The 23117-nt window shown below is 40.4% G+C and overlaps 1 protein-coding gene across 5 annotated transcripts; it reads right to left on the bottom strand.

Moving 5' to 3' along the window:
* Positions 1 to 987: 987 nt before the first annotated feature.
* Positions 988 to 22874, bottom strand: map2k4a (mitogen-activated protein kinase kinase 4a). Of its 5 annotated transcripts, none has more exons than XM_080776589.1 (13): positions 22637 to 22874; positions 21484 to 21519; positions 18361 to 18393; positions 14819 to 14921; positions 14032 to 14206; positions 12206 to 12325; positions 10937 to 11056; positions 10640 to 10691; positions 10124 to 10251; positions 5921 to 5998; positions 5375 to 5523; positions 4530 to 4575; positions 988 to 3678 (listed from the first exon to the last, which is right to left on the bottom strand). In XM_080776589.1, the coding sequence occupies exons 1-13, from the start codon at positions 22854 to 22856 to the stop codon at positions 3565 to 3567; spliced, it is 1374 nt and encodes a 457-aa protein (XP_080632715.1). In that variant the 5' UTR covers positions 22857 to 22874; the 3' UTR covers positions 988 to 3564. The 5 variants fall into 5 exon arrangements, with proteins under 5 accessions (XP_080632715.1, XP_080632718.1, XP_080632719.1 ...); XM_080776592.1 differs by having other exon boundaries at positions 18288 to 18385; positions 22637 to 22775; XM_080776593.1 differs by having other exon boundaries at positions 18361 to 18385; positions 22637 to 22700.
* Between the last annotated feature and the right edge of the window lie 243 nt (positions 22875 to 23117).

Genomic DNA, 23117 nt, shown 5'->3' with positions numbered 1-23117 from the left:
ACTGGAATAAAGGAACATAACAACATTCATATTCAATATTCATTATCATACTAAGACTTGATTGTTCTTCTTAATGTAATTCATACACTTCACATATAAGTACAATTCTGGTGCTTTTAATAATTAATATTTCCAGGGTACAGTTGTGTCCGTCACAAAAATGTTCCCTAACCTCCGGAGGTTACAGTATTTGGTCATTTGATCAACACTTAACACCACCAAATTAAGATCGCTCTGCAAGTCAAATACAGACTAGTTGATTATCGCTCAAGGGTGTAATTTCGTTGGCCAACAATTCAACATAAAAGAAGCCTTTTAAAACAAAAGAAAGATATGTGAAAAAAGTGTGTCCCCACTCCCAGACTCATTATAAAGCTTAGTAGCAGAGCAGTGTTGTATAGTTTGATTGTTTTTTAATAGCCAAAGAATAAATCAGGGTTAAAGTGGTTACATTATTGTGATAATATTAACAAATGTAGCTGGGGGAACCACTGATCTATGATATATCTATATTAGAATCCAAATTTGGGAAAGGTTTGTCACCATTTTGTAGGCTATTGTTATTTGTTACATAAAAAGATGTGTTGCTGTCTGAGTACCTGGAGGATAGTCTACGATGGCAGTCATCTACATATTTGGTGATTCATAACTGTTGTTTTTGTTAGTTTTGTTTTTGAGGTTTTATGATTTGTTGTTTCAGGAGCCTTTCCTTCAAGGACATTTTCTAACAATCACTATGGACAATGAAGCTTTTTGAATCTTTAGTAACAAGCTCTCCTTAATACCTTTTATTGTTATCATATTTATTTGTTGTGAGCAGGTAGATTGGCTATTTGTGCTACTTTTGTGACTGTAGTATAAGTAGGACTTTCATTTACTAAAAGTTTGACATTAATTTACTAAGATGATATGACGGCAACGATATGAAATGTAGAGATTGTAGCTTTGTCAGCAACAACAACAAAAGAAAGAAGACAACACACCAACTGGTTTTGTTTCATTTATAGTCCATTGCACAGTGAGGAGCTGCCTCATCATTCACTATCACAACGCTGGACAGACAACAGGTCCAGCGGTGTGTTCAAAGTGTTTAAACTGCTTATGCTCAGTTTTATACATCGCTGTACGACAAAAGTATGAACCAGGCTCTAACAAGAAGCAACAGGCTTTGAGACAGTGGTTTTCAAACGTTTGTGTGCACAAGGCACACCAGTGGTTAAGTCGAATTAAATCTCCAAGGCAGACCTGTATTCTAAAAGATAGTTGCGTTGTGAGCTTGTAGATCGGCTATTTTTGCAATTTATTTATGTATTTGCCTATAATGACATGACATAACAGGTTATAGAATCTGTATTGGGAAATTAGTTCACACAAAGTACTGATATAGTAAATTGAAAGAATTCATAACGTTTTGTATAGTTTGTTGTATACTGTGTATACAATAATATTGTGTGGTTGTCACTAAATCCCAAGGCCACACCAGTGTACCTCCGCACAACATTTGAGAACCACTGCATTAAAGTCATACTGTGTAACTTTTTCAAAAGTTATTCTTATACATTTTTACTGGTATATGTTTTTTCACAATAACCATTCCACATGTGTTTATTGACTTCTCTAAACGTTTTTGTGAGACGCATGCCAAAATGCCCAAAGCAGCCGGAAATGTACCAACATTTGACCAAGTCAATACATGACTGGATTGGTACTTCTGTGGGTTTTGTTCTGAACCGAATTCTGGGAAACGCAGTTCCAACAGAACCACAGGCAGACCAAGGACTGTCTAAAGAGGACAAGACGCGAAGACCGAACGTTGCGCCATGGTGCTCCATGGAAGGAAAGAAACATGCGCAATGGGCTATATGCAGCCAACATTTCTGCGTTCAGCTTCCTTCCGTCTCAACTACGCATGTTTCTTTCCTACCATGGAGCACCATGGAGCAACATGGCGTCACCCGTACGGTCTTCGCGTCTCGTCCTCTTTAGACAGTCCTTGAGGACTACCAACATGAACGTCACACAGTAGGACTTTAAGATACCCAACACAATGCTTTGTATTCACATACATGGAACAGGTGTAACCATTCACAGAGAGCAGGATTCCAGTATGTCCATAGAATCATCAAATTAAAAAATATTCCACAATGTGACCGATTTCCATAAATACATTTCCAGGTTACCCCAACCCCGCCCCCCACCCCCCATATATAGATATGGTCTCTTATGAAGCTCACAGGTGATTGAAGCTACAATCTGGTACATATTTTAATGAATAAAATGTAAAGCTCTATTCTGATAATAATCATTGCTATAGCGTGTATGTTCTGTCTCTCCAGCTCTTTAGTAGACCGCAAATACATTTTCACGTATGTTTTCCAATCAGGAGAGAGAACGCTGCAAAGATAATTTATCAGCTTCACTTTTCTATAGAGAGAGAGAGAGTTCCGGTTTCACTTGTTTCTCCTGTATTCTGTATGATTTATCTCTCCTCATTTGACAAAAGTGATATAAAATGTAGTTTCTGTTTACTAAAGAGCTGCAGACATGGTGAGACCACTGTTACAGAACAAACACTCTAATGATTGCTGTAGGAACATGGACCTATTTAACACTTAACCACAGCGTCCCTATAGTCCGGGGCAGACATCTGTCAAAAATAGCAGATACAAGTTCACAATGTGGCGACACGTTGTTGTGAGCTTGAGCTTGCTATTTGCAGCAAATAGAATCAGACATGGAAGGGAAAAAAATCTGCGTCCCTAGCATAGCGCCATGGGGGACCCCGGTCAACTAAGTGAATAGGGTTTGTGTTTAATAATAAATATCACTTAAATCCCCTCCAACCAGTCTGTATGGTAGAGCATGTTAATACAATGTAACTAGTCCTGTATGTGTGCAGTGGTTGGTGGTGCATGCTCTTCCATCGAGACATTGACACCCTACTGGCGGACGATGTCGATAAAGTTATTTGAAGCACATGGGCTGTAGTGCGGACATTATTGCAATGACCTCTCTCTGTCAGGAGAGGGAGACAACGGATACGAATCTTACAGATTGTAGCTTCAATTCAGCACTATTATACTTAAATGCCTGTGTCTGTGTGTGCATATGTATGTGTGTGTATGTGTGTGTGTGTGTGTGTGTGTGTGTGTGTGTGTGTGTGTGTGTGTGTGTGTGTGTGTGTGTGTGTGTGTGTGTGTGTGCGTGCGTGCGTTCATTCGTGTGGGTGCGCGCGCGTTTGCGCAGACGAGAGAAAGCGAGGAGGACAGCGGCAGGTGAATGTGGATATATCATACAGATGTGACTGAAATGAACTTATTGTTTTCTTTTTATTGCATGTGGCGTCGCAGCCGCCTTACGATTTGTCTCTTTTTAAACACAGCGGGACGGGACTAAAGCACATTTACACTGTAGTTTTGATTTACTTATTATTATGACATCTCGTTTTGCAGGGTTTTCTTCTTTCTCTCTCTCTCTCTCTCTCTCTCTCTCTCTCTCTCTCTCTCTCTCTATTCAGGTTGCCATTCGTGTGTTTGTTTTGTTTTGTTGCGTGTCATTGCGCCATCAGTCCACATACATGGGCGAGCTGGGAGAGGCAGGCATCTGGTCCAGGTGTCTGCACACGTAGCTCGCCACGTCCACCGAGCGCTCCTCGTACATCTGAATGAACGGGTGTCTCTGGAGAGGGGAGAGACAGGAGTCTGTGCGTTAACACTGCTAGGAATCAATCACATGGATTTAGGCTTAGAGACGGATTTGTCCTGTATGTGTTCTCCCTTTTCCTCCAATAATTCCTAGGACATCTGGAGACGTCTTGGGCACAAATTGGGTTAAGACTGTTATCCTGACGTGATTTTATTAAACTTTTTTTCCCAGGTTGGGATACCTACCTCTGTCCTCTATAGCAATGATTGCAAACAGAATATAGAGCTTTAACCGTATAAGTTGATTTTTGTTCTATTGAATGGTCATAAATGTAAACAGCACGTGGTACAGTCAGACATTAAGGCTAAAAGGATAACACAAAAACATCCTGGGGACTTGGTTCCATTGGGGTCTTATAAATTGTCACTTACAGCAGTATATTTTAATACAATATAGCTGGTACATGTGCAGTGGCTGGAGGTGGTCTCCCTACTCTTCCATTGAAACATGTAGACCCTGTGTTTAGGTACTGTAGGACAGCTATACTGTTGACAAGTGCTATTGCCTGAAGCTGACAGCTCAAATATGTCCCCCACCCAAGAGCTTGTTCCATCAGTGTCTGCCCATAGATCTGAAGTCCCGTTAGTCCGAACATGCATTCGGGAATGGGAGGTCGGAGTAATCAATAATGACATACTGTATGGCACCGTTCCATCAACTGTACATCTCCAGTAGGACACAAATAAAATCTTAAGTATAAGACCTCTAAAATGCACACAGTGTCCTGTCTTTTTCTTTTTCAGGGGTAGCCCTGGTTCATATCACAAATATTTATATCTTGGAAAACAACAAAAGTGTATTATTTGATCTAGTGTTGAACTCACCAGCAGCTCTTTGTACTTTGGCCTTTTTGAATCGTCCTTTGTAAGGCTTGACAAAGAAGGAAAAAAATATATAGGATTATTCTTGTTCAAGACAATATATGTTTTATCCACCAGGGGGCACCAACTTGTAGAGTTTGTTCTGTGTCAAATACTGTCAGCTCCAATCAGCGTTTGAGTGGTGCAACCACTCCAAGTAACAGCAATGTCCGTCCTAACCTATGTGACTAACTAGGTTAGGACCTAACCTTTGTGACTATGTTTAGAGTACAAAAGTGGCACTGTTGTGCCTGAAACAGAGAGAGAGAGAGATAGTGTTGCACTGTTGCCTGCTAATTACAGAGAGAGAGAAAGAGAGAGAGAGAGAGAGAGAGAGAGAGAGAGAGAGGCAGGGGGAGAGGGGAGTTGCACCACTCCGTTCACACGGGTGTGATTTAACTACGTATATACAGGGTCCCCCAGGGCTCTATACTTGGTAACCCTCCTTTTCTCCCTCCTTTTTCCCCTCTACATCGCCTCTCTAAACATAGCGGATCTACAACCTCTCTCTCTCAACACATCGCAATGCATTGTGAGCTTGTAGATCAACTATTTTGTTCTGTATATTGAGTTAAAGTGGTTACACTGATTTTGCTATATTAACCCCCTGGAACCCCCTGGAACCCCCTCAAGGACCCACTTTGAGAAGCACTGGGACATAGGCATTTTCAGTCAAATGTCATCATAGATGAATAGTCAAATATAGTGTCTCCTCATAGTGTGTCTCCTCACCACACGTTGATAAATATAGTGTCTCCTCAGTCCTCACCACACGTTGACGAAGTAATAAATATAGTGTGTCTCCTCACCACACGTTGACGAAGTTGATGAATTTGGGAGAGAAGCGCCTCTCGTCAGAGTTACTGAGCTGAGGAGGGTCTCCTTTCACCACCTGGGTCAACTGGTCAAACACACTGTTCCACTTCGGGTAGGGAAACCTCCCGGTGGCCAGCTCATACTGAAGCAGAGAGAGAGAGAGAGAGAGAGAGAGAGAGAGAGAGACAGACAGACAGACAGACAGACAGACAGACAGACAGACAGACAGACAGACAGACAGACAGACAGACAGACAGACAGACAGACAGACAGACAGACAGACAGACAGACAGACAGACAGACAGAAACGTTTGAAGAAACGGCGAAAATAGCAGATCCATAAGCTCACAACATGTCGCAGCTTGAACAGTGTGAGTGAATGTGTGAAGCATGGTGTTACTTTTCATGATTCAAATTCAAAAGCATAAAAAGTAGCAGGTCCACAAGTGTTTCGGGCTTGTGGATCGGCTACTATTTATGCTTTTGTGTGACACTGTAGTATGATATGATCATAGAAGGGGGCGGGGCCACTGACTCACCAATGTGATGCCCAAACTCCACACGTCAGAGCGAACATCGTAGCCTTGTCTGGATGCACTGGGGTCTATTCTCTCTGGCTGAAGGACCGTATAGGCAGAGAAGGGGAGAAAAGGATTGGTTCATTAACAACAAACACATAATAAAAAGGTTTAAGTAGCCTATACTACAAATACTGCATTGTGGTTATATTAATAACCTGTGTTTCTGGAATCAGTTGCAGTTTACATCCCGTCCTAAATACCCATTTAGGAACCCCTTTTGGGTTATTTACCTTTCTAGACGGGAACCCCTTTTGGGGTATTTACCTTTCTAGACACGAAATTTCATGTAAGTATAGTAGGCCACATTATTGAATAGTAGCTTTGCACCAAATGTTGAAATTTGTTACCGCTACCGTTGACATACAACGTTGATCCACATTTTGTCTTTCTTTTATTTAAATCGGACTTCTAAAACCACAAAATTATAGGGAGATGTAAATATATATATGTAAATAATATAAATATGTAAATATATACCGGTATATATATATAATATATATATATATATATATATATATATAATATATATATATATATATATATATATATATATATATATATATATATATATATATATATATATAAAAATAGTATTTACATATATTATATATATATTTACATCTCCGTATGATTATACTATATATGATGATTATATTACAATCATGCCATTGTCCGTGATTACACTACTGAAGGATAAGAAAATAAAAATATTTCCCATATGCCGTAGCTACTCTATGTGTATTGGAATTCTTTGTATGGTTAATACAATATCCCTCACCATGCTGGATAATTGGACGTTCTGCCCTGTCCTAATTACACCCTGCTGTCAAGTCCACAACAGAACGTTGTGTATCTCTGTACTGAAAATACCAGACCACTTCACTGCCTCTGGGCATGTTTACACCTGCCCAGTTCATGCTAACATGATCCCTTTGGATTGTGAGCTGCATGTTTACACCTGCATAGCTTATGCCATCATGATGCCTTTGGATTGTGAGTTTGGACATACAGTACAGTACATTCCAGGTTGCCTTTCTGCCTCAAGCCCAGCTCACATGGCATGGCAATATGCACCACATTGTGAGCACACTGTGTGTGCTGTGATATAGGAGAAGGATATCAAATGGAACACAACCACCCTAAAGACTAATCATTGTGTATATTCCTGCACTATACCTGCATCGAGTGATCTTGGTACACAGAAGTTGATCTATTGAAGATTCTGACCTTCAAAGTACATCATTTTTGTTTTGATTGTATTGCTGTATTGTTGTATTGTTCTTTCTGCTTTGGCAATGTAAACGTATGTTTTCTCATGCCAATAAAGCCCTTTTGAATTGAATTGAATTGTGTGTGTGTGTGTGTGTGTGTGTGTGTGTGTGTGTGTGTGTGTGTGTGTGTGTGTGTGTGTGTGTGTGTGCGTGCGTGCGTGCGTGCGTGCGTGTGTGCGTGCGTGCGTGCGTGCGTGCGTGCCTGTGTGAGAGCCAGGGCACACGGCAGAGGGGAGCACCTCTCAATGGGTTACTCAAAAGCCTGACTTAGACGATGATGTCACCCCAGGCAATGTGGGACAAGAAGATGCTGCTACTGCAGCACTGACACGCCTCTGCGCTACAGTGGCTACGACGACACACTATAGACTATACACGCACGCATGCACACACGCACACGCACGCACACACACACACACACACACACACACGTGCACGCACACACACACACACACACACACACACACACACACACACACACACACACCACACCTGCCAGGCCTGGCAACTAGCTCATCATAGTCCACATGAGAGAATCTACAAACAACCTTTTAGGACCCCCTCCCCCTGTTTGATTTACCACTTCACACGATAGCTTATGGGACCCTATTCTATCCTGTGAAATCATTAGTGTTTAAGCAAGCGTAATATAGTTCTGATCGTTTTTATTTTTCAGGTAAAGCCCACTCTTGATCCACCAATTATGCTTCAGATCAACGATCATTATTTTGCCAGCTGTCTTTGGCATAAAGCGTAACACCTAGGATTCGAACCCTGGCCTCCCGCACTGCAAGGCACGCTAAAGCCAAACATATATCTTAACCATCTCTTAACCACTAGCCTAAAAGGAAACGACGCCTAATCATTAGGCATTTGGTTTTCAGTCGGAGGCTCTGAGCCACCATTGGCTGATCACACTACATGTAATTAGTTATTACCGTTTAAATCTGAAATAATGTAAACCGAAATGTTTTTTCTTTTTGTTTGGTCTGTTTTTGAAGCGTCATGATAGTTCATTTTCTTACTCTTACGTTTTCTACTGTGATATTTTATTTTTTATTATATTACGGTATTTATTTGAGGGGTAATAAGGTGGGGCTTCAGCCCGTACCTTTTTGGCCAAATAGTCACCTTGTTCACTAAGTTGTACAACAACTGTTTTTTTTTCTTGTTCTTTTTTACCAAAATAAATAAACTAACCAACTAATTTATATAACGAGCATACATTAGGTACAACAGCGGTACAACATCTAAACCTGTCAGTGAGGGAACTGCCGCTGTATGAGACACTATTCAGACCAGTGGTTCCCAAACCTTTGTAGCCTGTGACCCAAAAGAGAAATGTTATGTCTCCCGGGACCCAAACTAGTGTAAATAGCAGATCTACAAGTCTGAATTTATTTTTAATGCATGAAAAAGGAGGCGGGGTATTCACTCGCAACCCACAAAGATCGGTCCGCGGCCCACAATTTGGTCCCGACCCACAGTGACAGCTTCGACAACAGCCAAACAGCCAAGACAGCCATGTCTACTGTAGCAGAAATAATCCACCCACACGGTTAATTAATGTATCCATTTACAACCGAAGAACACAGTAGTATTGAAGAGTGGCTAAATTGCTGTATGATGAGGCGGCATTTGCTTAGAGCCGACATTCACATAATATCTGCGTACCGCGTGTGAGCCAAATATGAAAACGCTGAACCACAAGCTGTACTGACAGACAGTGTTTGGTTTTTCTAATGTCAGATATTTCTCACCGCAGGTCTGAGAGAGAGAGAGAGAGAGAGGGTGTATGTGTGTGTGTGTGTGTTTGTCTGCGTAGTAATCGGTTGGCGGGATGAACAGGGCTGCCGACTGGAAACAGGAAACCGGAGACGTGCGGTTCCTCAGATTCCTGGGCTGTGAGCTCACGGCCACAGGGAGGTCCTCCTGGGTCATTCTGACCCAGACATGAATGAATGAAATCCTCCGCCCACCCACCCTCCCACACTGGCCTTTCAGAGAGCGCGTGGCGGAGGTGTGCCTCTACGTCCCTGATAGCCACATCGTCAAATTTAGAATGGAAACTGCTGGGGTGGTCGTAGTGGAGTGAGTAGGAGGAGGGGGGCCCCCTTGCAAAAAATAAACTCCAGTGCATGACGATGGCCAGATGTTGCCAGATTTTTGCGAGAGAAATGAGCAACCAGGTCTCTGAAAATAAGCTCAAGAGAAAAGCGACTACTATAGGCTACATGGGCACTTTAAACATGTTAACATTGGCTACCATATTTGAAAAAAGCCGATCTACAAGTTTGTAGCTTGTAGATCTGCTATTTATTTTAAAGAGTGATAAATGTGGAATATGTTTGGTACGTGGGTCCCTGGCACAAAACATTTTCAGATGGGGAAAAATACAATACATGTATGACATTCATTTGAGGGGCTTGTTTGAGAACCACTGGTTTAATCAAAATTTAGGAAACAAGCCCAAATAAGCAACTACACTTTAGAAACAAGCCAACAAAAAATAACTACCAATATTTACAAGTGACTTTACAGAAAAACAAGCCCAAAGTCGCTTATAATAAGCTGGCAGACATGGCATCCCTGGGTAGGCATGTATGTTACAATGTCACATGCACATACTGGCGCTGTGGGAGTGTCCTCATAAACAGGATTAAGACATTAAAACAGCTCATTGAGACATCGAACATAAAACCGCACTGGTTTCCTTCACCCGCGGAATTCAATTCCAGTTGCTCGTGACTGTCAGCGCCTCAATGCGTTCCGTTCTGTGCGTCACAGGACGTTATGCGATTTCGGAGCCCTACGTGCGCCGTGCATGCACCCCACACACCACCCCAAAAAACATAAATAAAGAAATTGAAAATAAAATAAAAACACTTACAGCCATGTATGGTCTGCACCCTGCGTCCCTGGTTTTGGCAATGGAGTCCACTAGCTGACCGCTGATGCCAAAATCACACAGCTTAATATTGCCATTCCTGTCCAGGAGAATGTTGGATGGCTTAATATCTGGGGGGAGAGATGGAACAATTTGCTACGAATCAAGAGCCAAACTGCATAAAATTGCATCCCAAATCTAACTTGACTAAACTAGCCTATAGCATTATGATGATTACTTATTTAGTATCAATGTCACGCAGCCCTTAACGACAGCGTTATATAGTAACGGCCAACAATATCGCAGCGCAAGTAATGCACTTAACCACATGAACGCTAGCGTCACTATACTCATGATAAGCGAACACTTTGAAAGAATATGCAAACATTCACAGAAATTAGTTGATCTACAATCTCACAATTGTGAGCACGGAGATCAGCTAAAATAGTAGGCTATATAGCATTGGGGGACACCGGGCAACAAAGTCTATAAGGTGGTTAAGAAGCAACTGTATCTTACCTCTGTGTATAATTTTCAAGCTTTCTTTTAAGTGGTTAAGTGCTTTCACAGTCTGCAAGGAAACACAGAATTTTTTGTTTTAGAAAGGAATAGTTTTTTTTTACATTATAAGATATGTTATGAATTTAAAGTTAGATGTATATACTGCGCACACACATCCACACCCACATGCAAGGACGCACACACACACACACACACACACACACACACACACACACACACACACACACACACACACACACACACACACACACACACACACACACACACACAACAGAAACACATGTCACAACTTACAGCTAAAGTTATTTTGCCTAATATTTCTTCTGGAATCACATCATCTAATGAGCAATATACATATTTGTAGAATTTGTCAAACGAGGTAGACATAAGTTCCATACATATCCAACAGTCCCCCTGAAAGAAAAACAAAGACATTGTTAAGGAACAAACATTGTTAATGTTAACCAACACATGAATATTAATTTATAGTCAGTCTCACTACGGATCTAAAACGAGAGACAGGTGGTGTGTGTTTAACAGAGGACTGGTTGAAATCAACTCAAATCAACTGTGCTTACAGGAATGGTTACTGACTGGTTATTGGAATGATAATATCTTTTTATCATTCCAGTTTCTTCCGTTACTTTTCCATTCTGGACGGGAACCCCTTTTGGTGTTTTAACTAAGCATTATGTTATACTTTAGCTATTGAAAAATAGCAGATCTACAAGCTTGTAGGTCTGCTATTTTTGAAAAATCATGAAAATGCGGCACAAATCTTTAAATATATATTCTTTCAGAATACTTTTTTTTCTTTTTTTACGTTGGGCCTAAATGGGTTAATGTGTTGAGTCTGATTTTGATTATGTTAATTATTACTATTATTTATTTATTTTGTACTTGATTGGGTTTTAATGTCATTCTATTTAGAAAAGCCTAAATTGCTAAAAAATAAAAGAAGTAGCACTCGTGCTGTAACACAATGGATCTGGTTTGTGATTGTGATCTGATGTCAAATAAAATAAATAAACATCACATAACATATATTCTTCTGTTTGGCAAGTGACACTGTCATTTTACAAAGCATAAATTAGGCTTAAAGCACAATCCAACTTTGGTAGAGATCTGGGTCCGAAACGCAACGCGTTGATCTGCTATTTGAAGATCTGCCATTCTTTGCAGAATGTTCGCTAGGATTCAGGTTAATGCATATTCTATGTCAGTGGTTCTCAAAGTGGGGTCCAGGGACTCTCAAGGTTCCTTGAGGGGGGTCTACAATTCTGTAACTCTGACAGTGTACAAATGGAGCCAAATGGACCCGTTAGGATCCATTTGGTTATATTTGTAGACGTTGGAGAACCACTGCTCTGCATAGCGACCCGATAATTATGCGTTTGAGGCGTTTCTCACCTCTCTGAAGAGAGCTCCATAACACTGGACGATGTAGGGACAGTTTCTCACCTCTCTGAAGAGAGCTCCATAAAACTGGACGATGTAAGGACAGTTTCTCACCTCTCTGAAGAGAGCTCCATAAAACTGGACGATGTAGGGACAGTTTCTCACCTCTCTGAAGAGAGCTCCATAAAACTGGACGATGTAGGGACAGTCATTGCATCTCATCACCACGTCCAGGTCCATCAGCAGCTGTTTCTGCTCTTTCTCGTCAACCGTTGATCGGATTCTCTGTGAATAAGAATCAGCTTGATCGTTACATCACAGGTTTACAGGTGTGAAACAGCGGGTGGAATTCGTTTTTGCACAAGCTCCATCGTTTTTGTTATTTCCATAAAAAGAGAACGGGAAGAAGAGGGGGGCAGGTGGAGTAAGGGGAAGAGAGAGAAAGATCAATAAAAACACATGTGTATACAGTACACGTATCTTCATATTATTTACACATTTAGTATATCTATCCAGCGCGGTATGTACCGTATCTAAGATATAAGGTGCATGATCACGATCATGAACACAGCAGATGGTACAGATATGGTACATGATAGGGATGTTAGTTAAGGTTCCAAAATAATACGTTATAAGCACGTTGTACATGGGATTAAGGCAGTGGTGTAGTAGTCTACCGTTATAGGCTATATATTCTACCTAGTATGCCGCGCCAACGTTATTGAAGAAAAAAAAGCGGATACTGTCTGCTAATCATTTCATCCATTGACCACTTTACTTATGGTATATCTGAAAAAACCTGGACTATAGCACTGGATTAAGGTGTAGAGTATCAGCGCACGGTTCGACTGCATAGTTGTGGTGCAAACATTTCCCCAAACTCTGCGGAAAAACAGCGCCAAATAATGACCGTCTCAAGATCAGAACAGGCAAGCAGAACACATGAAGTGTGTGATAAAAGGCAAACTTTAGCCAATGTACAAGCTCACAATGGATCGGCTTGTAGATGGGCTATTGTAGATCGTCAGTTTTTGACAAAGAGATTTTGGTCGCGGCCTTTACCCGCAACGCGGCCCACAATTTAGCCGCTGCCTGAAAATTACGAATATAGGAGCTTTCTCAGCACAAGTGAGACTTCAAGGCAGCAACGGGCTTAGGCTATGAAGCAATATAGCACTAACGAGCAATGCATAAGGGATCTCTTAAAGGCAATGGCACATGGACTGGTGATTCGTTTAATTATTGTAATGCCCAAACCATACCTATGCATAATATAACGGGTAACGGAGGTGTTTTAGGGATTTAGACAGGTAATCAAAATACAAACTTTAGTGGGGGAACACCCCTTCCCCACTGCTAAATCCCAAAACAGTGTATTTAGAAAGATTAGACGAAATTGGAGCCCTTTGTGTCAGGGGAAAAAAGAGCGTACCAATTATAGAGCCCAGGGGGACTCCAGAATGATTTAATACAATAAAGAAGCTGTTCTACTTGATCCAATGTGGTTATTTTAGTCACACGCTTGAATACTTTTGTTATGTAATTAGATTAATCGAAAAAAGATGGTGATCTAGATTGAGACTTTAAAAGAGGTTTAAGTCAAGCACTTTGATGTTGTCTGTTTAAAGCCACAGTAGTTGGCTCCAGGTGCCACCTTTTGAATGTAGTAATGTTCAGCTAATACAGACAGACAGACGATACATATTTTCATGGGAAAACATGAGAATTGTGTGAGAATCGTTACCTCAATTCTTGTGGAGGAAAATTGAGATTCACATTTGAGCAAGAATCGTGCAGCACTAAACAGTATATAGTATACACTACAGTATGTCATTAACATGTCGCATTGCAACGCGTTGTGTGCTTGTTTTCGCTACTTTTATGTCATATACAACAAACTAAAACTATTTGTTTTTGACATAACAAAATAGGAAATACAAGGTCCCTGGTCTCTGACTCTCTGCTACACCAGTGAAGAACACCATGATCACCTTGACAGCCATGATCTGGTTGGATGGTTTGTGCACCATCTTGTTGACAGAGCCATAAGCCCCTCGTCCGATCTCGCCCAAGTCTTTGAGGTCCTCGGCCGTGAAGTCGCAATGCTGCTCCGCTGAGATTTTCAGCTTCCCTGACGACTCAATACTGTGCGTCCTCATCCTCTCTCTGACGAAAAGACATACAGTACAACAAGTGCATGTGTGTTTATGTGTGTGGGGGAGATAGGTAGGCCTACACATCAAAATATTAATATTATTAACCACATTCAACCTGCCGGCGTCGATGACATCTATGATGTCTCTCCGCAACGCTTTAGTAAACGGAAAATACATTTTCAGGTCAGGATTACAATATTATCCAAGAACTCATACAGGGTACAGAATCGGGTACAAGAACAAATGTATGTAATAAACAAACAAACAAATAAATAAATAAGGAGACAAAGTTGGAGCTGGAGCACTACAAAATTGAAACTGATAAATTATCTTTGTGGAAGTCTCTCTCCTGATTGAATGAAATTGTACTCGACCTCAAAATATATTTTCTGTTTTAACAAAGAGCTGGAGAGCACTATAACAATGATTACCATCAGATTATACCATATAGTTAAACATAAATTGGAGGAAAGAAATCCCCAAAAGAAAACATTTTAAAACAAAAAACATCACTTACACCAGACAAACAACACTGGCCATGTGCATAAAAGTAATTATAATAAGTCACTCAACAGAGGAGCACCCCACTTGCCAAGTTCATATCATGTCCATGTCTACTTACATGTGAGGGTTCTGGAAGGGTGGCCCCGCTGTATTCAGCATAAATCTAGATGTGGATTTGATCGGCGGGTTGGCGAAGTTCAACTTCAGAGCTTTGCGTTTACCTGATAGTAAATAAAAGTAAGCATAATCACCATTTGATTTAGGAACATGGGTTCAACAAGATAAACATAGTGAATTCAAAGGAATGAATGACGTCAGATTATTATAAAACAAAAACACAAAAGTAGTGAAAATAGATGATCTACAAGCTCACAATTTTAGAATATTCTTAAAAATGTAATTAAATAATAAAACGAAATGTTTTGGACATACAAGGTTTCTACCTGACAGCGACGATAAGCAATAATCAGTAGATTGAATACATTCCTTTAAATGTATTCAAATGTGTAAAGTTCATGCTTTTTCTAGAAAAACAGGACAATAAACAGTTAACTCAGATCATTTGCAGTGCATTTTTACCAAAGACAATTTGAATGATCTGAAATGTTATATTTTATATTTTCATCCACTGGCTCTCATCCAAAAGGGACTAGGATATCCATATATACCTATCCCCGAATAAGACTACTGTCAAACGTTGTTTGTAATAGAGCTATGCGTCCTCCTCCTTCTTCTGTCTTTGGCTGACTAGATTATCCATGAACAAATAATGGCTCATTTTCCATAAGGCTATTGATTAAATTGGGAAGAGGGATAATGAAGGAAAAAACGTCCGGCGTATGTCCAATTTACGGTGGCATACTGTACTGTAGATAAGATAACCATGTTATGCCATTATTTGGTCATTGACAGAAACTTTTACTGAAATGTAGGTGTAAATGACACATTAGTCACGCATACAGTACATTCCTAGAGTTTCCCCGAGTTCATGAACATTTGTATAATGTCTTACAAGAAATTGACTTGCAAATTAACACAAATTAACCCTGGCATGTGTACAGTACACGAGCACTGCATATTCTGATCTTTAAGTCGCTCTGGATAAGAGCATCTGCTAAATGAATGACTAAATTGTAATTGTACCTATTTTGGCTTCTTTTTTTTCTTCTTATTTGTGAAAGCATGGTATCTTCAAACTCCCGAAGTGGTTAATTAATACTCACCATATTGCAGAAGGTTGACAATAAATGTTCTTACATTATAGGCCTTTTGTCACAGCAGCCGTATTGAAATACTTGTGTAGCGTTATTTGTTTCCTTCATAGTTGTTATACCAATGATAGTAATTATTATGAATTAATACTACTATTCAGGTTAAAGGCAGGATGGCTCACTGGAAAGACTGCTATGTAAAAGGTAGCAGAATTGTAATTAGTATCATTGGTAAAAACCTGTGATGGAAATAAGTTATTTTAGTTAATATGGCTGCTGTGGGAAAAGGTTCTATTGTCTATTACCATTTACCACTGAGTCATAGTACAGACAATGGATTTCTTCCTTTCAAATGCAAATATATGACAAGTAGCATGCATATATGGATCCCACAACTATGCATGCGTTCACGCTGCAATTCCCAAGCCCATGGGGTCTACAGGCGCACTCAAGGAAGACACCAACAAATATGTGACGAAGACATGCTTTGAAGGCCAACCACTTTGATTTCACCTTGAAAAGAAAGGAAGCATCCCACACTCTCTAGACTATTGCACCACCCAAAATACCACAAGAATGTGTATACTCAAGATTCCATTGGATTTAAGTGTAAGATACAGTTTGAAACGAAACCTTTGGAGTATGTGCCCTTGTCTCAACAAGCAAGAGCTATGCTCAAGTGCAAGTCATGCCAAGAGAGCCACTTAGGTGTGTGTGTGTGTGTGTGTGTGTGTGTGTGTGTGTGTGTGTGTGTGTGTGTGTGTGTGTGTGTGTGTGTGTGTGTGTGTGTGCGTGCACGTGCGTGCGTGCGTGGCTTGGGTAGGCTGAAACAAATGCAAACTGGTTGACCACACCAGGGACTACATTGTTTTGCTTGTTAGTACCACACTGAAGATATGAGATAGAGCTTCCATTACAGAGTTTGATAGGAACTATCAACTGTCAATTAATGCAGTGGTCCAGGTGTGCCTTGGGATTTCTTTTTTACAACCACACATTATTACATAATACAAGTTTTATTTACTAAATCAGTACTTTATACTCACTCATTTCCCAATTCAATGGGAAATTCTATACCCTGAAAATATGTATTTTAGCCACTTCCAACCTGGTGTCCCTATGTTGGTCATATCATTATTTATATTAGCATTTATTTTTATTCTCTTAACCGACAAAATAACCGATCTACAAGCTATTCTACCGTACAGGTGTATTCAAATCAACGAGTGGGCGATACCGATGCCAGCTGAGGGTGCCCACCAGGTGTGAACCTCTGTGCCCAGCTGCCAATATAGCCAGATCCCAATACTCACATTCCTGTCTCCTTGCCTCCTTCGTCCTCCAGGATGGCGGCGTTACGGTGGAATTGGTGACCATCTTGTGGACTTCACATGAAACCCTTGCAATGTGTGGCCTAAATACTGCTAGGTTTAAACTCTGTTAATTAAAAAACATCAGTGATTTACGTACAAGCATTTATGTTATGCTGAGTCCACAAGATGGCCACATATTTCGGCAAGTCACCAATTTCCCAATAACACGTCATGCTGGAGGATGGAGCACAGAGGAGATTGGAGTATATTGGCATGGCCAGTGGATGCTCTAAAAGCCTTTAGGCTTGTGCCGATAAAGATCCATAACAGAAACAGTGGAGGACCTCGCCTGTGTTTACTTTAGCCTAACGGTGGTAGACTGCTGGCTTTACTGGGGCAAACATTAGTTTCAATGTTTTGGGACGTTTTTGGGACACAGAAAACATATCTTTGAGTGTGTCATTATTAAGCCTAACACAAAAGCCAACAATTGTAGATCTACATTACAAGGTCAGTTGTGAGCTACTTTCGGTGCACGACACTGCTCGCAAGTATAAATCGCATGCGTGCGCGCGCGCACACACACACACACACACACACACACACACACACACACACACACACACACACACACACACACACACACACACACACAGCTTTATCCAGGGAGAGGAAAATGTGTGCAAAGTCACATTGACCCAATACATGTGGAGCCCTACTGATGCCAGATTTTCAGGTCTGATATTTATCCAGATTTTGGAGAATTCTAGAGCACAGATTACCAATATTTTATTCAAAACTGCTAAATCAACTCTAATCAATGTATTTTATTAATAAACATATTGTGTTTGTACTGTAGATCGGCTATTTCTGCTCATTTCTGAAACATCGGCTGGATAACTGCAGATACCGAATGCGATGTCGTTAAAAAAGTCGAATAATGGTCGATATGGGCCAAAGTGATATATCGGTTGGTTATGTTATTAGCTAGCGGCACACGCCTATAGGATCTGGTGACTGTTGGCTTGGATTAGTGCAGAACAACAGGACAGATCCCTCATACCAGACTGTGTCAGACGGAAGCAAAGGGGCTGAGAACTGGTGGTGTTGTAGCAAACACACGTCGTTTTGCTTACTTGGGGGAGCTCCAGACAGGTTAATCTGAAAGCCTAGAGGTGAAAAGACAGTTTGTTGTTTTGAATTTTCCATTTCAACAACACCTTATGCTCACAACACATGACATCGAGCTTGTATATTTTCACTAGTTTTGAAAGAGGGCTTTAGTGATTATTGTCTCCACCACCATCTCCGGCACCGTTGGCCAAACTGTGCACACACACTCCCTGCATGCCAATTCTGAACCTCTGCCCCAAATTTTCCAGAAAGGCCTGTTATAGAACCACCATGAGGATGATTTTTTTACATTTCTTTATATTACTCACACATATTTTATCCATCTGAAAATCGGTACACACTACACACTATCATGTGATCAACACGGATCTGTTCGATTGTCCATACTGGATCCCGATTGGCAAATATTGCCTTTCAAAGTTTGAAAGGATTGGTCCGTTTGGAACAAAATGCCTCGAATCATGAACACAGCGTGCAATTTTTGTCAAGTTTTCCACGCACATTCCCACTTGGCCCAAGAAGAAATGCCACAAAAAATGTCAAATCAGCCTTATGGTGACACAATAAGAAGCCACATCACATCTTTACCTATAACTGCACCGATCTGCGTAAAAGTTTGTATACACACTCCCTAGAGGCCAAGGAAAAACATCTGGCCTGCATTTTTCAAATCTGCCTTTTATAGTGCTACCAGGAGGCTGACTTATATGAAACACATTGTTTTATATTAGTCCTTTTCTCTAAATATCACACAAATAGGTACACATGATCTTTATAGTCATTTGATCAAGACGGATCTGTGTGATGTTTTATATTCTATCGTAGTTGGCTAAGATTGGCATCTAAAGTTTGCAGGTGTGGCCCGTTTTGAAAATGCCTCAAATCATTATCATTAATTGCTATGCACGCTACCCTTTTAACATTGCCCTATTATAGTGCCACCAGGAGGCACATTTTTGCAAAATAATTATAATTAAAAGAAAAATACGTTTATATTACTCCTACACATTTTGTCCAAACATCACAAACGTTCCTGACCTGGTGGAGACCTGTGCTCCGAGGAGCACTTTTTCTAGTTTCATTGTCTTATGGATCTTGAGCTGTCTTAACTTAAAGGACCAATATGCTTCTTCTTTTTTTTGCTTTGACTGTCGCCGAGGGACCCACATTTGAAACCAAACGAAAAGACGTGTATTATGAGACAGAGTCCCTCCCCTGCGTTCTTAGTTCAACCTTTCACCAACCAGATCAAAAGTAATTTGGATTAGAATTGAATGTAGGCCTACTCCCAGAGTTCCACAGGATGTCCATTTCACACTATGAACCGAAAGATAACAGCTGCACTTGAAGGTCAACCTCCAATGTGGCTATTGGACAGGTAAACACCTCTACGACAGAAACCAGCCTTGCATCAGTGTGAGCTGGGAAACATACCAACGCATTCCAACACAGTATGAAAATGCATTTGCAGCGGGACTATGCATTTGCATGCAAACAAATATGAAAATACAAAAGCTATAAATGGAATACATTGAAAGACAGTAAACTATAGGGCTGGGCAATGTGGTCAAAATCAAATATTGCAAAAATGTTTTGATTGAATACCTTGATATTGATAGTGTGACAATAATGTAATATTATGATAAATATTTTTTCTTATTATTTCTTTTGAAAGTTCTACTTTTTACACAAAACAAAATGGCCATACATTTTCAGACTGAAAATAGCTAGCAATTGGCAATTTTAGCAATTGGCTATTTAACTTGATTAAAACCAACAAAATACCATATCACTGCCACTGATAGTACGATATCCAAAATCCCAGAATCCAGATGATATTTTGTCTCATGTAAACGATATTGATCAAATTATTGTTATGTTGCCCAGGCCTAGAGTAAACAAAGAACAAAAAATAATACTCTTATGGGGATCTGGAAATGAATCTGCATTAAAAGGTTGACATTTTCACCGATAAACATTACAGGTCAATACATTTGTTTGGGGGGAGGCTCACCGTCGTTTGGCATCGAGTAGAGAGTTAGGAAACGTTAGCATAAAGGTAAGGGGAAAAACAAGTTGTCAAAGAAATGTAGAGAAAGAAAAAAGAAAAAAAATACCAATAAAGCAAAGTGAAAGTGTAATATCAAACAAAAGGTTTGTTAGGAGCAATGCATGACACTGTTATTCCTGACTTACACTACAGTATGTTGTCGCTTGTCAAAAACAGCAAAAAACTACAAACTCACTAATGTTTTTGACAAGAGAAAGCATATACAATTGAGAATAAACTAAGCATTAGAGATCACTGCAATTACATCTCTTGGCTCATAACTGCTGGGGCAAAAGCAGTACCTAAGCAGAAGTTGTCATGATGCAACTCAATTTATTTATCAATGATACCATGATAGGAATGTGACAAACCAACCAAAAAACAAGAAGAGTGTTTCTGATTGTAGTGACTGTGCAATTTAATGGTGTAAAACATGTCGCCTTAAAGGTGTGGAATGTTTGTGTTAGTAAACAGAAAATAAATTATTCGGTCAGAATATCAATTTTATCCAATCAAGAGAGAAAACTCATAAAGTATACAGTATAAATAAGTGAAATTGTAAATGATGGAATGGAACTAAAACTGAGCAGACCAAAAAAACACAAAGCTGATAAATGATATTTGTGGGGTTCTCTACCCTGAGTGCATTAAACTTCTATCCAAAACTGAAAATATATTTTCTGTTTAGCGCTCACTGGACAGACAGGGAGACCCCCTGTTACTGAACCAACACCGGCCTATAGTATTGATTGCTAGCAACAAACAAGCTTTAAAACAAACAAACATGTGCATTTTTCTATATTTTTTGTTTTCATGAAAACATAATATCACTTTAATCAAAGTTCTTATAGGATAATGCCAAAAAAAATTAAGATAAAATAAAAATGCAGTCAGACATGATAATAATGTTTACAAATTGATACTTCATCTTAAGCCTGATTTATACTTTATTATATCAGTGTCACATGCCAGAAAATGTTGATCTACGTCAAAACATTTTTGCATGGGACACTGTCCTATACGACAGAGCATCAATTAGGCATGACTCTACTAAATCAATAAAGTGTGTAGCTACCTGTTTCGCTTTGACATCTCCAGCAGGTGTTGGATTCTGCAAGTTTGAAAATACATTGTTTGTATAAAAGCTGAATTCTAGAAGAGGCATCGGTTTCACAGTGGTGGGAATGAGACATAAATCTTAAGATACTTGTGTTGACAAGCCCCAAAGAAAATGCAGGCTCTTAACTGGATCGTCAATGTTTCACATTCTGTAGTTCTCATTTGGAAATATTTTGGACCAATACTTTTGGACAATAAGAGAAGATTGTTTATTAGATTATATTTAGTACAGGTTTCTATATACTGTGGAGAGATATCAGTGGAGAGAGTGAAACATACAGTAAAATCTCTTCTAGCCTGTGAAAATTAACTGTTCCCTCGTTTTGGTGGGGAAGACCCCCTGGGAACCCCTCACAGACCCCTGGTGGTCCCAGGGGGGGTGGCTTTAACCACTGCAATGTGGGTGAGGCAACGACAGTTCCACCAAGGACAAATTAGTTATGGAGCTAAATTCCACGTTTTCACATGAAATGATCATTCATTAAACAGACATGCAAGCAGCTCATCAACTGATTTATCTGAGCCCATATTAAAGACTGTATGTGGGCCAGCCAATGGCCACCAGGACACAACATTACATTTAGTTTTAGATCAGTGAGATAATCAGGCCTTTGCCTTAATTTCAGGGACACCCAGTTTGGTATAAGGCCACATGGACCTCCATTACTTTGATAGTGTACTTTAAAAAATAAAATGGAACCACCAAATGGACCCATGAGGGGTCCATTTGTACACACTCACACTCACTATCAATAATTTAGCATGGGGACCCCCTGGAACCCCTCCAAGGACACCTGAGGGTCCCCGGACCGCAGGTTGAGAACCATGGTCTATAGCTGTAATAACAGTGTAATAACATTTATTCTCAATTATGTATAGCAATCGCCTAAACAAGATGCTTTTAAAACCATAGAATCATAATCCCAGTGAATGCTTTTCCACAGTGACACTGCAGCTGAAAAAGCCTAGAAGAGTCGCTAGCCGACACTGTAGGCTCGCGATGCGACGTTTAGCGTCGGTTCTTTTCGGCGAGCTACACCCTTGCGCGGTGGAGAATATAGGCTATAACCTTCACTAGAATGTAATCTGGGCTTAATCTGGACCCTTACCCTGCATGTTGTTGGTCATGGTCGTGATCTGTCGGGTTGTCTGGTGGTGCTGCTGGGCTGTAGGTCCGCCGTTAGTACTGCTGTTGTTGTGGCTTGTGGATGATGACGATGACGATGACGGCGATGATGATGATGTTGAGTTGGTGGTATAGGGAGTAGGACCGCTGCTGCTGCTGCTACTGCTACAGGGAGTCGCCATTGTTGTGTGTTTGAATTCCATCAAGCAGCCAGAGAGAGAGAGAGAGAGAGAGAGAGAGAGAGAGAGAGAGAGAGAGAGAGAGAGAGAGAGAGAGACACTCTATGAGAGAGGGGGGTGGTCACACAGTCTGAGAGTCAGACAGACAGACAGACAGACAGACAGAGAGGCTGCAATGCAGAAATACAGCAACAACCCACCTACAGTAGCCTATAGAAGAAGCAAGTTAAAGCAACCTCACCCTCCTCTCCCTATCTTCTTCCACCCTCCTGCGGCCCTGTCTTA

This window comes from Protomyctophum bolini, assembly GCF_963924005.1.
Source record: "Protomyctophum bolini genome assembly, chromosome: 11".
NCBI classification, from domain to species: domain Eukaryota; kingdom Metazoa; phylum Chordata; class Actinopteri; order Myctophiformes; family Myctophidae; genus Protomyctophum; species Protomyctophum bolini.
This window is presented reverse-complemented; position numbering and strand designations above follow the sequence as displayed.

What these genes read in the sequence shown, in the direction of transcription:
- map2k4a (XM_080776589.1), bottom strand. Translation starts at nt 22,856, where the DNA reads ATGGAATTCAAACACACAACAATGGCGACTCCCTGTAGCAGTAGCAGC. An exon ending in ATGGAGCTCTCTTCAGAGAG is followed by an intron (nt 11,057 to 12,205) that starts GTGAGAAACTGT and finishes TTTTTCTTTCAG; the next exon opens with GGGGACTGTTGGATATGTAT. An exon ending in CAAAGTACAAAGAGCTGCTG is followed by an intron (nt 3,679 to 4,529) that starts GTGAGTTCAACA and finishes TCCCCTCTCCAG; the next exon opens with AGACACCCGTTCATTCAGAT.